The 13,492-nt window shown below is 38.5% G+C and overlaps 3 protein-coding genes across 3 annotated transcripts; 1 reads left to right on the forward strand and 2 right to left on the reverse strand.

The window, feature by feature from the left end:
• Positions 1 to 248: 248 nt before the first annotated feature.
• LOC114255864 (E3 ubiquitin-protein ligase ATL6) lies at positions 249 to 1,828 on the reverse strand. The gene has a single exon (XM_082888768.1). The coding sequence runs from the start codon at positions 1,626 to 1,628 to the stop codon at positions 546 to 548; it is 1,083 nt and encodes a 360-aa protein (XP_082744894.1). The 5' UTR covers positions 1,629 to 1,828; the 3' UTR covers positions 249 to 545.
• Positions 1,829 to 6,362: 4,534 nt separating this feature from the next.
• Positions 6,363 to 9,976, forward strand: LOC145799242 (uncharacterized). The gene is made up of 8 exons (XM_082888782.1): positions 6,363 to 6,940; positions 7,041 to 7,169; positions 7,441 to 7,993; positions 8,071 to 8,783; positions 8,877 to 9,005; positions 9,111 to 9,329; positions 9,427 to 9,548; positions 9,637 to 9,976. Exons 1-8 carry the CDS (start codon positions 6,464 to 6,466, stop codon positions 9,824 to 9,826), a joined length of 2,532 nt encoding a protein of 843 aa, XP_082744908.1. The 5' UTR covers positions 6,363 to 6,463; the 3' UTR covers positions 9,827 to 9,976.
• Positions 9,977 to 10,486: 510 nt separating this feature from the next.
• On the reverse strand, positions 10,487 to 11,017 carry LOC145820657 (uncharacterized). The gene has a single exon (XM_082917069.1). The coding sequence runs from the start codon at positions 11,015 to 11,017 to the stop codon at positions 10,487 to 10,489; it is 531 nt and encodes a 176-aa protein (XP_082773195.1).
• Between the last annotated feature and the right edge of the window lie 2,475 nt (positions 11,018 to 13,492).

Below are 13,492 nucleotides of genomic sequence, written 5' to 3' on the forward strand. Positions count from 1 at the left end.
ACTGGACTAATGTGAAACTGTAATTTACCTTAAAAATTATAATAAAAAATGTATTTTAATGAAATAAATACTATATTAAATTAAGAAAAATTTACCCATAAGTCTTAGTTTTTGAAACGTTGAACCATTTAGTCCTAAAAGTTTTCTTATGCTCCATTTAGTCCCATTTTTACATCAACATGATGTGAATGATGTAAATGATCTGATGTTTCATTCTATAATTTCAAAATTTATTGAAATCTGATGAACATTAGATGTTTTTCATCCTATATTTTCAAACATTATTGAAATTTGATGAACATTAGATGTTTGAAATCCAATGTTTGTAACATGACTCTGATGTTATTAACATTGTATCTGATGTTATTAACATTGTAATGGGACCTTTCAGTCTATAAGAAAATTTTTAGGACTAAACAGTGCATAAGTTATTAATTTGGGATTTATTGGTGCATCCCCCTTAAATTAAACAGGAAGGGGAGCCGCTAATTGTTCAACTCCGTCACCCTTCACGGCGAGACAGCCAAACTGCGTCTTCACAGACGTCACACCTTTGTTACGTCTCCGTCAACCCCCACCTTCGAACGGTTGTTCTTCGAGAAAAACGGCGGCGTCACGCTAAAAACCCACCGGTCCAACCTCCCAACCCAATCGGGCCGGCCCCGACTACCCCTTTCCATCGGCGAAACAACGATGCAACTCCTGGTCCTCTTCAGCCTCCCACTCATCACGATCTGCTTCCTCACTTCCTCCGGCAACCTCAGCGTGTACCTCTCGCAGCTCTCTCCGAGTCCAACCAGTGAGTGACCCGTCGAGTGCGACCTCTGAAACTTCGCCACTCGCTCTCGATTCTGCTTTGGAAACTCACTTGCTTCCGGATCTCTGTTTTGATTTTCTTCTTCTTCAACATTAACTGAAATTGAAATTTGATTCTCGTTTTGTACTACTTCACTGAGTTCAGATCTGAAATTGTGCTCATCAATCGATTCATTCGATTGATTTACCTTCTCCGGAGGAGTCGGAGTCGTAGTCGGAGTCGGAGTGGGCACGAGGTTCGCTCGACAGACAGGACAAGTGCTGTGAGAAGCCAACCAAGCATCAATACACTCAGAATGAAACACGTGATCACACTTGGGAAGCAATCTGAGAGTCTCGTCGTCTTCGAACTCGTTTATACACACCGCGCACTCTAGCGTTCCTTTGCCGATCTTGTGGTCTTTGATCTCCGAGTAGGGAAAAATCGGGAACGACTCGATTACTTTCGGATCGAGGCCGCGCGGGAACCGCCGCAATCGGGCGGCGATGGAGTTGACGGAATTTGCTTCCGTGGCGGTGTCGTTGATGCAGTGGAGGATGTAGATGGAGAAGACGCAGATGAAGAACATGACGCAAACAAGGACCAAGATGACGATCGCCGTTGACGAATCGGAGTTGGTGTAAGGAGAATTCGAAGATGATGGAGAACCCAAACTCATCTGCGCGGCCGCATAAGGTGGTGCCGCCGCCGCCAAGAACAGTCGTGCGAGTAGTGGCGCGTGGGCGTGATTGATTGCATTACTGTGAGGTGCAGGTGCAAGTGCAGTGAAAGGAAACGTGTGGGCAATGATCCGACTGCTGTGATTGGTCATGGCTATGAAATGTAATGGATGCTCATCCCGGGAATTTAACTTAAAAAAGGATATGTTTTTTGATTTGATTTTAAGTGCGGGAAGAGAGAGAAGGGAGCGTTTTATATGAAGGAAGTGGGGACGACGAATGAAAGCTCTGGCTTTCGTGGTGGCAGGAGGCAAAGACTAGAGGATCCTAATTCATCCTAATCCAAGATTTTTTTATTTAAGAGATGACATCAGGGGATGGAATTTGGATCATCGGCCGTCTTACCCGGCAGCCCTACCCGGCAGCCCCCCAAAACGACGTCGTTTTGGGGGTTTTTTTTTTTTTTTTTTTTTTTTTCTTTCTTCTTCTTCGTTCTTGATCCAAAACCAGAGGGGAAAACCAGAGGGGAGGGGAGGGGAGGGGAGGGGAGAAGAGGGAGGAGGGAGGGGGAGGTCCGATCGTCGCCGTCGTAGCTCGTCGCCTCACGCCGGCCGTCGCAGCATAGCTCGTCGCCTCACCCCGGCCGTCGCAGCACCGCAGCACCGCCGTCTCCTCCGCCTCCGCCTCCTCCTCCTCCTCCTCCTCCTCCTCCTCTCCCACTGGTTATGGCCCCCTCCAGTCCGGCCCACCGGCGGCTCTTCTTCCCCTCCCCCTCTCTCTCCTTCCCCTCCCCTCCCCTCCCCTCCCCTCTGGTTCTGTCGAGCTCGACGAGGAAGAAGAAAAAAAATCAAAACACCCCCAAAACGACGTCGTTTTGGGGGGCTGCCGAAACGGCTGCCGAAAACGGCAGCCGAGGATCCTTGCTCCAGGGGATGGTACTGTGACACGTGTTGAGCAACATTGGAGGTTATATATATTAGCTGTATGTATGCTACTTGCAGTTTTGAATGTTTTGGATATGTTTGGTTTCACGCTCCAAAAAATAAAAATTGAATCTTCTTTATTAAAAAACAAATTATTTGACAAAAATAAATATAAAATTATAGAAGTGATTGGTAACTCGAAATCAAGGCCCCGAATCCCTCCGAATTAAAAAATAATGTCGTTTCGTCGTTTTGAATTTTTTTTTTTGTTCAATCAGAAAAAAAGAAGAAGAAAGAAAGAAAAAGAAGAAAGAAGAAGAGAAGAAGAAGAAAGAGGCAGAGGCAAAGGCGGAGGCGACGGCGGTCGGGCGGAGGCAGAGGCAGAGGCAGAGCCAGAGGCGGACGAGCTGAGACGATCGACTGGACGAACGGCGGAATGGAGGGGCCTCTCTCTCTCTCTGTTTCCCTCTCTCATCTCCTCTCTCTTTCTCTCTCTCTCTCCCTCTTGCCTTCCTCTTCTTCAAATGTAAACGAGAGAACAAAAAAAAAAAAAAACAAGAGATTCAGGGAATGATTTTTTGGGAGAAAAATCATTTTTAATAAAATTATATGTTCACATTTTTTAAAACTTATTTTTTTATTTTAGAGACGTGACATCAGGGGATGGTACTGTGACACGTGTTGAACAACATTGGAGATTATATATATTATGTGTATGTATGCTACTTGCAAGTTTTGAAATTATTTGAGGTTATGATTCATCCCTCTAAAATTAAAATTTTAATTGAACTTTAATGAGGTGAAAAATAAAAAAAATAAAAAATAAAAACAAATAAGATCAAAATATCACATCAGAATATGACCCACATTCTATTAGAACTCCTATTAGAGTTCTAAAACATTTTTGAATTGAAAATTAAAAACGAAATAGTTACCAAATAAGCAAAGATAGGGGCTTACGTTGGTAACTTATTTAATTATTTGTTAATTTTACGACATTTTTACCATCTGAGACTTGTTTGGTAATTATTTCATTTTTAGTTTTCAATTTACATTTACAAAAATATAAAAAACTGTCATAAAAATTTGTTTGATAATTTTTTTGGTTTATAAATTGTTGTCTTAGTTTGTAAATTTGAGGAAAAAATGTAAATTCAAAAAATGAGTTTACGTTGATTTTTAAACAGAAATTTAAAATTTTTACTAACAATTTTTTTTTTCAATTAATTTTTTTTCCAATGAATTTTTTTTTCAATGAATTTTTTTCCCCCAATTAATACTAACCGAGGGGGGAATTGGTAATGCTACTTTAAACCTTAGAGAGGGGATTGTAATTTCTAAAATGTAAGGGGTGTCAATGTAATTTACCCAGTGAAGATAAAATTGGTATTTAAAAAAATTAAATTAGTGAGAGGGATAATTTGTAATGAAACTTTAAACTTTGGGGAGGGACATATAATTTTCAAAAGATGAGAGTGGAACTGTAATAAATATAAACCTCAGGGGATGTTAGTGTAATTTACCCTTAACTTTTTCTTGTTTAGTTCTATAAAATTCTTGACTAGTACACAACTTATATGATAAAACAACAAATGGAACCTTCTAGGTATAGATACAATCCCTTTCTGTAAAGAAAAAGTTAAAAACGTGTTGGCAAATCATGTTTTCATAAACGTGTTTCTCAACCACATTTAGTGGGTGTTTGGGAAGTGAATTTTTATATAAGTTTTTTTAGTTGTTAAATTGATGCGATAATTAGTAAAATTTTAATTAAAAGAGTGTTTTGTAGCCACGCTTTTATGATTTTATCTATTTTGTGCGCCTGAATTAGAAACATGCTGAAAGCGTGTTTTGTAAACACGTTTCAGCCTATTTTGAGAAATTCGGCCAAACTAGGCTTTGTTTAAAAAATTAGTATAGGGACTTAATTTGGAAAAAGCCCCATGTTTTGGATATGTTTGGTTTCACTCTCTCTAAAAAAAAAAAAAAAAAAAAAATTGTATCTTCTTTATTAAAGCAAAAATTTATTTGACAAAAATAAATATAAAATTATATTTTCAAAGTTTTTAAAAATTATTTTTTCTCTTTAAAAAGATAAAATTATATAAAAATAAAAAATAAATATTTTTTATTTTTTATTTTTATTACGAAACCAATTGAAGTACTACATAATTTTTTATTTTATTTTAATAAACATTGAGCTGTTTCCCCCTTTTTTTTTACTAGCAAAATGAAGGGATTTGATTTTAGGGAAAATAGCATTTGAGTGGGATAATTTTGAAATAAATGCTTTATATGTGACTTCTTTTTTTGTTTTTGTTTTTATTTACGGAGACTGACCCAAAGGTCCAAGCCCAACATATCATACCCCATTTAGACCCAAAACAAATTTAATATTCCATTAAGTCCTCAAATTAACAATAAGACGAAAATACCCACAATATATCATCCAATTTACACGCGCGCAACCATCTCCCACGTCCCCATCATCTCAGTCCGATCACTACACTGTCACGTCTCCGCCGCTCGAAATCGACTCCTCAGTCCTCCACCTCTCTTCCGTTCAACTCCATCCCCTCTGAAACCCTAACTCTAACCAGAAAACGTAACCGTTCATCTTCATCACCCACAATCATCTCAGTCTGATCAGTACACTGTTACATCTCCGCCGCTCGAAATCGCATTCTCAATCCTCCATCTCTCCTCCGTTCGACTCCATTCTCTCTGAAACCCTACCCTAACCACAAAACCAAACCGTTCAACTTCAACACAACACCAAGCCGTTCATATTCTCCAATCGGCGACTCTCAACAACACGAAGAACCATCACCACTCTGAAGAGATTTCATAGTTCCTGACTTCCGATTCACAAAAATGGGGAAAAAAAGTAACATCTCTCTTCACCTATTCATTATTTTTCACATTTGTACATCATTCTTTAATATTTCTTATATACACATTTTACATACTTCCAAATGTATAAACCCTCTTTTAATATATATATAGTCCCCTGTTTTTCAACATTCTAAACACTGTTTTTGCACATAAATCCCTGTTTTTACACATTCAACACCTTATTCTTATTCTTGTTGTTCAATATTGGCTTCTCTTATTCTTATTTTTGAATTTTTAATCTTCTTGTTGTTATTGTTGTTTTTTACAAAATACAATGGGCTGTTCCTATTGTTCATACTGTTTCCTTATAAAAACTGCAACATCATAGTGTTTCATTTCATCACTATACAAGCAGCATATCTAAATTTATTCAAAATGCAAATGAAACTGCAAAATTACACAGTTTAACCACTACTCAAAACAAATAGCTAACTTATTATAAAGTGCAAATCAAACTGTCAAATTATACAGTTTCGTAACTCTTACCAACAAAATACATATAACTTCATATTAAACTGCATATAAAACTTCAAAATTATACAGTTTTGTCACTATATTACTCATACCCTGTTGTCACTTTCATTTTTTCAGAAATAGCTGTTGGAAGATATTGGAAGAAACAAACCCGTATGCCCACAAATCCAATCAGGGATTTAACCATCTCCCCTTTTGAAAGTCCCTCTCCTGTATCCACTCAAATGCCACCACCACACCCAAAAACAACCAAATCCAACAGACCCCACCAAAAAACCCACAAAACAACCACACCACCTACAAGAAAAAGCCCAAGAACTACACCACAGACCCCACCCACCCAACAAACACCAACCACACCTCCAACCACAACAAAAACAAACAAAAGAAAGCCAACAAAAAACCAAGAAGCTCCTCCAACCAAAAAAAGAAAGCTCCAAGAAAGCCAATCAACTCCCAAAACAACAACCAAGGCATCAAAAGAAAAAAAACCAGCAGTCCCTGCAAAGAGAGTCCAACAATTTAATTATCGTTCCAACATCGGAACGGTAATCAAACTGTTGAAGGGGGTCAAATTCACAAAAGCCTAACAGACAGAGCTGCAAAAAACCCCTTTTTGGCCCCTTATAAATGCTCTCTCCTCAACACAACTGAAGGCCTCTTGGTGCAGATGCTACAATTCCATTGTAGCAGAAATGACAACACTCTACAACAAAAGAAAAAGATCATTTGTACTTGGCAAAAAGGAAATGAAACTCAGAACCAGTGATGTCAAGCTCATTTTTGGTATCGACTGTGGAGAAGACAGCATCACCACCAAATCCTATGCAAGACCAAAGGATTTTGAGCTTCCATTTTACAAACGAAGATGCAAATCAGTCAAGAGATTGGATGGCAAGTCTTTGACCAAAATGTTTCAACAAACAAAAAAAGGAAAATCAACCAATGATTGTCAAGATCTTGCAAGGGTAATCACCCTTTACTTGTGCTTGAAACTTCTCATGCCCACAACAGGCCATACACTCAGTTGGAGTTTCCTCAACTATGTTGACAATCTCAACAACATCAAGAAGTACAATTGGGTTGAGGCAATAAAAGACACACTGATGAATTCAATGGCAAATGCAAACAACAACCCAAGGCATGTCACTGGATGCGTCATGTTACTCTTGGTAAACACATTACTCAACTACTTCCCACAAAAATATCAGACATTCACCTATTTCTAACTATCTAACATATTTCAACTTTTTTTTTTTTTTTTTTTTACAGTACTGGTACTGTGAGCACAGTAAACTCCTCCGACCATCCAACAAAGAAGGCTTCCCAAGGTTTATGAAATGGAACCTTGGCAAAATGTACTCCAAGTGGAAACACATCAGCCTCGCTCACTTTGAAAAGGTATTCAAACTCTTCTATACTATCCTAGCACAAATCTATTCAACACTCCTTTCATATTCATTGTCGTACAAATCATATTATGAAACTGTGAAAATTTTCAGTTTCAAAGCACACACTTCTTTAACATCACTCATGTTATGAAACTGTAACATTTTTCAGTTTCAAAAAACATATTTCGACACTTAACCCACATTACTCACAGTACAACTCATCTTATGAAACTGACCAAATTTACAGTATTACTGATATATGCCACATTGTTCCAATGCAGGTTAACCAAAGTGCTTTAACCCCAACTGAACAAGAAATACAGTTATTGCATATCAATCAAAGCACATCAACAGACTATTCAGCAAAGAAACAAGACCACAAAAAGGACAATAAGCAAAAAAAGAAAACAAAAGCAACAAAAAAAAGAACACTTCTAGACAGTGATGAGGATGACTTTCTCGAAGAAGAACATCATTCAGAATCAGAATCACAATCAGAAAAAGAAGCACAACAAAAAAAGAAAAAGAAAAGAAAGCAAAAACCACAACAAGAACCACAAAGTGATGAACAAGAAGAAAAGAGTGATGATGAAAAAAATCAAGTGACTGATGAAGAAAAAACTGATGAAGAAGAAACTGAAGAAGAAGAAGAAACTGAAACTGAAGAAGAAGAAGAAGAAGAAGAAGAAGAAGAAGAACACCTTGATCAAGAAGAAGACCAACAACAAGAACAAGAAGAACAACAAACAAACCAACACGAAGAAGTCAATGAACAAGAACTGACAAACCAACAAGAAGAACTGCAAGAGAAATCTGACATACTTCATGCACAAGGTAAACTATTGTCTAATACTAAAGCATACTGCAAAATTTCATTAAACTAACCAAAACACAATCCAACATTTTTATAGGTCATGACCAACCACAAACACCAACCAAAGAGGACGACAAGGACAAGCTCATATCAGCCCTGAGAGCACAAATGCAAGAAATGGAACAAAAATTCATGGCTGAATTGTATAAAAAAGAAGATCAATTGAAGGAAATGTCCACCAAAAAAACTGGCAGTCCCCAACAAAGATCCATGGTCAAGAGAATCAAACAAAAATCAAGAAAACAAGCACATCACCCAGATTTTGAATACCAACCAATGACCAAACCCAAAGAAGATGCAACAAACAAGACACAAACTGCTGCTGATGTACCCAAACCAACACAGGGTACCAATGAAGAAAAACAGAAGAAGAATGACAACAAAAAAGAGGGTGCTCATGAAGCAAAACAACAGCAGAAAGAAAAGATGCAAGAACATATTGGCCAAGAGAAACTAGTTGCTGCTGAAACAAACCCAAAAGAGCATGCCAATCAAAAGAAGACAAATCTTCAAGTATTGGAAAGTGATGATGATTTCCAGGAAGAATCAATCCCAAACAAGCCACTCACCATTTCATGCCGCAAAACAAACAAGGTTTGGCATAGCCTATCCAAAAAAGACCAAGACCAAATTCAACTCATCAACAACACACAATCAACTGCTTGTGTCTGGTCTGGCAGCGAAGATGAAAACTGCGTATACTTTTCAGATATATGCAGATTGACCAACAGGGAACCCTTATATGGGAATGTAGGTCTCCAACTGCACAATTTTACAGTTTCTGTACATATTCAATAACCTATTCCACAAACCTTACACATTCTCATATATAACATGTTTCAGGTCATTGATGCCTTCTCAGAAAAGCAATTGGCACTCCAACCAACCATTGAAGAATTTGAGAAAAACGATCTAGTCTTTGCAAGCAATCCATATGCAGGAAGATCTTACGTTTTCTCAACACTCATCAATGTAAGCAAAACTTAACATACCTTACAACTGCAAAATTTTCTACTTTATCAACATGTATTACTACATAGTTTTATGACATATTTCAAACATATATATGACTTACAGACTCCACTACAAAACCAAGATCAAGCACTGAGAGAAAAACTGATGGACAGCCATTTTCCAGAAGCAATGAAAAACAGATATATCCATTTCCCAATCAACCACGACAACCATTGGACAATTGTGGTCTTTGACAATGCTGATGGAATATGGAGACACTATGACTCTTTGAGACCAGCAAAACATTGCCATAACAAGCACTTTGAAATTGCAAAGCAAATTGTAAGTTAAAATAAAATTTCATACTTAGTTCCATCCCTTTACAAACATCTCAACTCATCACTATAACTAACAAAAACACCCACTAACTATTTTGTAGCAACAACATCAACTGAGATGGAATAAAGCATTACTCAGCAAACAGGGAAACATGTTTTCATCTCAAGAGTGCGAGACAGAAATTGCATCAATTGAGGAATGCCCACAACAAACCCCACACTCGTAAGATACAAAATCCATAAACTAATCTTCCAATATGCTAATTTTTGCAGTTTCACCTAACTAATTAACTTCATCTCAAACATTGCAGGAATGATTGTGCAATTGCCGTCTGCAATGTTATCAACCAATATCTCAACTGGCAACCTGTGCAGAAAAAACTTCGTCCAACTGAGTGGGTCAAATTTCGAGCACAAATCATCAATCAATTCCTCAATGATGAGAACCGATCTTGGAAACTCGAGCACTACCAAATGTTGACAAAACATACCAAACCATAGAAACAATGAACAAACTTTTTAACAATACAAATATTCAAGGGAACATATCTTTGAACCTTTTTTTTATTTTTTTTTATTTTTCTTTTTTAACATGTGACAAGTACTTCATATACTTTTGGGAATGATCTTTTTCTGGTTATCATGGTTATGGTGAAAATGATTGATGTTGTTGTTGCTCTTATTATTATTATTATTATTATTGTGGTTCTTCTTTTGATTGTTTGTCTACCTGTTTGTGGTTGCATATATTTTCATACAGTAAAGGTTGATTCTAATAATTCTTCAAACTGCAAAATTTTTCAGTTTCATCAGCTTGTTTCTAATAATTTTTAAAACTGCAAAATTATGCGGTTTCATCAGGTTGTTTCTAATAATTCTTAAAACTGCAAAATTATACAGTTTTATCGCTATGAAATATGAACTGCGTTTCCATATTATACTGTTTCAATAAGAAATTTTCAACAACCTTCTCTGCATTCCATAAAAATAAAAAACAAAACCAGACTATTAGAAAACAACTTCAATAAGTAAAAAACACATCAACAAACAAAAAACAATTCAACCAACTTTATTCATTACTTCCATAATACCAAGTATCACATTTTTTATTATCATAATTCCTCAAATTCAAATACAAATCCAAAAGAATAGATTGCGGCCTCAAATAGCAGCCTTGCACGTCTTCTTATTGTGATTCCCATATTTCAAGCACCTCCCACACTTGATTTGCTTCACATTCTCACCCCTTGAAGGTATCCTCTTCTTCTTGTTCCGCCCGGGCTGCTTCTTCGTTATAGGAGGTTTGATAACCGAACTACTGGCACCATCAAAGTCAAATCTCTCACTTGAAGGCACTGGATAAACAGATTCCTTGTATGACTCTCTAAAACAATCTACATGAAAAAAAGGATCAATGAAACCATACACATCTCTACCACTACTACGCAAAGCATGCACAGCATGACAACAAGGAAAACCATTCAATTGCCATTCATGGCAAGAACAAGTTTGTCTACCAATATCAACATAAAAAGAAATAGAAGAATGAACCTCAAGCACAGTATCACTCGCAACAATCACATCCCAAGACTTAGCTAGCTCCAAAGAGTCCACCAACTTCTTTTCCATAACTGGACACAATTTCGTAGTCCATCTTCTAGATTCAGCTCTTCTATCCGACAATTGAGTCATGATTTGAACCCTAATCATATCAACCATACAAGTAATAGGCAACTCAGCGAAGGAACACTGATTTGCCCTTGAACTGAATTTCCGACCTGACAAAGTCTATCGACACGGATCCAATGTACCCGGGGGATATCGGAGCCTTCTGAAGCTATAGTTCCAAGACTACCTAGCAAAAGGGGAAACATGCAGCATCTCAGCCTGATTTCACCTGAACAGATATGAGCCTATTTGAATGAGTGTGCTCTCTACTGAGTTCTGCCCCAAAAGTCGGCTTGTAAACCGTTACCCTCGGGTAAACTGAATCCCAAAATACTGAACTGGTGCCCGCGGGCCTGATGCCCAAACTTGCAAACAGATACATGCATTCCTGTAGAGACGCACTCTAAAAGCACATAACAGATAAGTGAGAGCCAAAACACCCCTATGTTGGAGTAGGGTTTCCCTGTCCTATTTTGTGAGGAGCTAGGGTTTCACTACGCACGCAGCGGTTTCAAACAACCTATAAACGGGTAAGGAACCTGTCCTAGTTTGGAATGGTCACTATGGATCCGAATATGCACTAGGTCGAATGCTCAAAGAGGGTGCCCCGGTAAAATCGGGGTTTGTGTTCCCATACTAGCAGAGCCCACAACCGGTCAGCCTTATGGTCATGCCTTGACAAGACAAGCCTCCGGCAAACCGTTCAGGAATAGCAGATGGCAAACACGGTGTCCTAGGCGCACCAATGCAAATGCAATGCAAAGAAACACACAAGTGTAGTCAAAAACAGATATCATGAGTTCGAGTTAAGTTCTCTAAATCCCCAGCGGAGTCGCCAGAAACTGTAGACGTCCCCGAACGCCCCGGGAGGGTGAGTCCCGTTCTGTTCATTGTGGGGTCACTACAGCTCAGGACTCTCAAATTGTCACGGTTCGTAATCTGAACCAAAGAGTCCAAATCCGGCAAATCGTTTTGAGAAAACAGATTTTTTGAAAGAAGTTCCAAACATGGACTGCTTTGACAGATACAGAGTCGCCACCTAAATATTTTATTTTGGGAAATTTAGGAAACCCTGACTCGTTTGCCTAAGGCCACGTGTCCGTCATCACCAAAGTTGCCTCGGCTCGGGAACTTGGGTACGATTGGGGAAGGTCACTTCGTGAGCACCCCCGCTCGCCAGATCAAAGATCAGCCTCTACTAACCATGATATCTAGTTTTGAAAACATTATGCTTTCTTATTCCGGTTATTAGCCTAGATTTACTATGTGATGCGCACAGCATACAAGTATAGACCGGGTCGCCTGGATTGGAACAAAACATTTCATGTTTGTTTATTTGAAAGATGGTTTGCTACTCGCAAGTAGGCTTAAAATGCAGATTTTGCCACCCTTGAGTGGGCTTAGAAAAGATGGTTTTGCCACTATCTAGTGGGCTTAAAACTCACAGTTGATGATTTGTCTCAATCCAAATAACCCAACCTTCACCCACAGGCATTCAGGCAGTTATATCACATAAGCAAATAGCCTCATGGTAAGCATGCTATTCATGGCAGTCACTCACACGCATGCAAGGATGCTAAAGCATAAAACTCACCGAGTACTCCAAGCCAAAAAAGAAGCTAATTAGAAATCTATGCATGATCCTAACTATACAAAAGTGCCTAATGCAACACATGCAAAATGCAACTATAGCAGGCTCGGCTATTCTAAACATGGCATATGAGATGCAACAGCTAACAAGTATTTAACTTCGAAATTGAAATACAAATGCAGTTAGTATGATGCGCCGAGCCCGGTGCATGCAAAACAGATGAATGATACAAACATGCTGTCATACTGTATGCTAATTGAAACACGCCCTAATCTAACCATCATAAGCAGGTAAATAAAAGGGAGAAAGACGTGGGGTTGGAAGACATACATCACACTCACGCACACTTATTACAATTATGCCCTCGCACAGAGGGTCCGAATAAATAATACAGTCCCAAATGAAAGAATAGTACAGTCCAAATATTACAGTCCAAATAATGTACAAATTCCTAATTAATTTACAAATTAACTAAGAAAAATAATAAACTGGCATGCAAGCCAGGGACTGCCTTGATTCCGCTCCGGATGATGAATGATGCATGTCCGGGTTGCCTTTGCGCGGAAATCCATGACGATGCCCCAATTAGCCTCTGTTTGCACCTGTTCTTGAAATGCGTGCCAAGCCTCAGAAGACCACTGATTCTTGATTTGCTGCAATAGAGAGCAAGAAAGGGGCATAGCAATGTATTTTCACAAATGTATGCATGCCTCGATCCTCGTGCCACCAATCACGCATCTCGATGCATGATGGCCAAGGAGTCAAATTGCACAATTTAATATGCAATAAATGCACATGAAAACGCAACAAGACCTAACTCCATCATGGATGATCCGGAGTGTTGGTGACTAGGGAATTGAGACACATTCCGTCACTCGGAGTACGAAACGTCCCTCATTTCCCGTACT

Source organism: Camellia sinensis, chromosome 1 (assembly GCF_055761805.1).
Source record: "Camellia sinensis isolate YWXY chromosome 1, ASM5576180v1, whole genome shotgun sequence".
In the NCBI taxonomy this organism is placed as follows: domain Eukaryota; kingdom Viridiplantae; phylum Streptophyta; class Magnoliopsida; order Ericales; family Theaceae; genus Camellia; species Camellia sinensis.

Coding starts and splice junctions, on each gene's coding strand:
- LOC114255864 (XM_082888768.1), bottom strand. CDS start 1,628: ATGACCAATCACAGCAGTCGGATCATTGCCCACACGTTTCCTTTCACT.
- LOC145799242 (XM_082888782.1), top strand. CDS start 6,464: ATGACAACACTCTACAACAAAAGAAAAAGATCATTTGTACTTGGCAAA. Junction 7,994..8,070: donor TGACATACTTCATGCACAAG/GTAAACTATTGT, acceptor ACATTTTTATAG/GTCATGACCAACCACAAACA. Junction 9,006..9,110: donor TTTTCTCAACACTCATCAAT/GTAAGCAAAACT, acceptor TATGACTTACAG/ACTCCACTACAAAACCAAGA.
- LOC145820657 (XM_082917069.1), bottom strand. CDS start 11,017: ATGACTCAATTGTCGGATAGAAGAGCTGAATCTAGAAGATGGACTACG.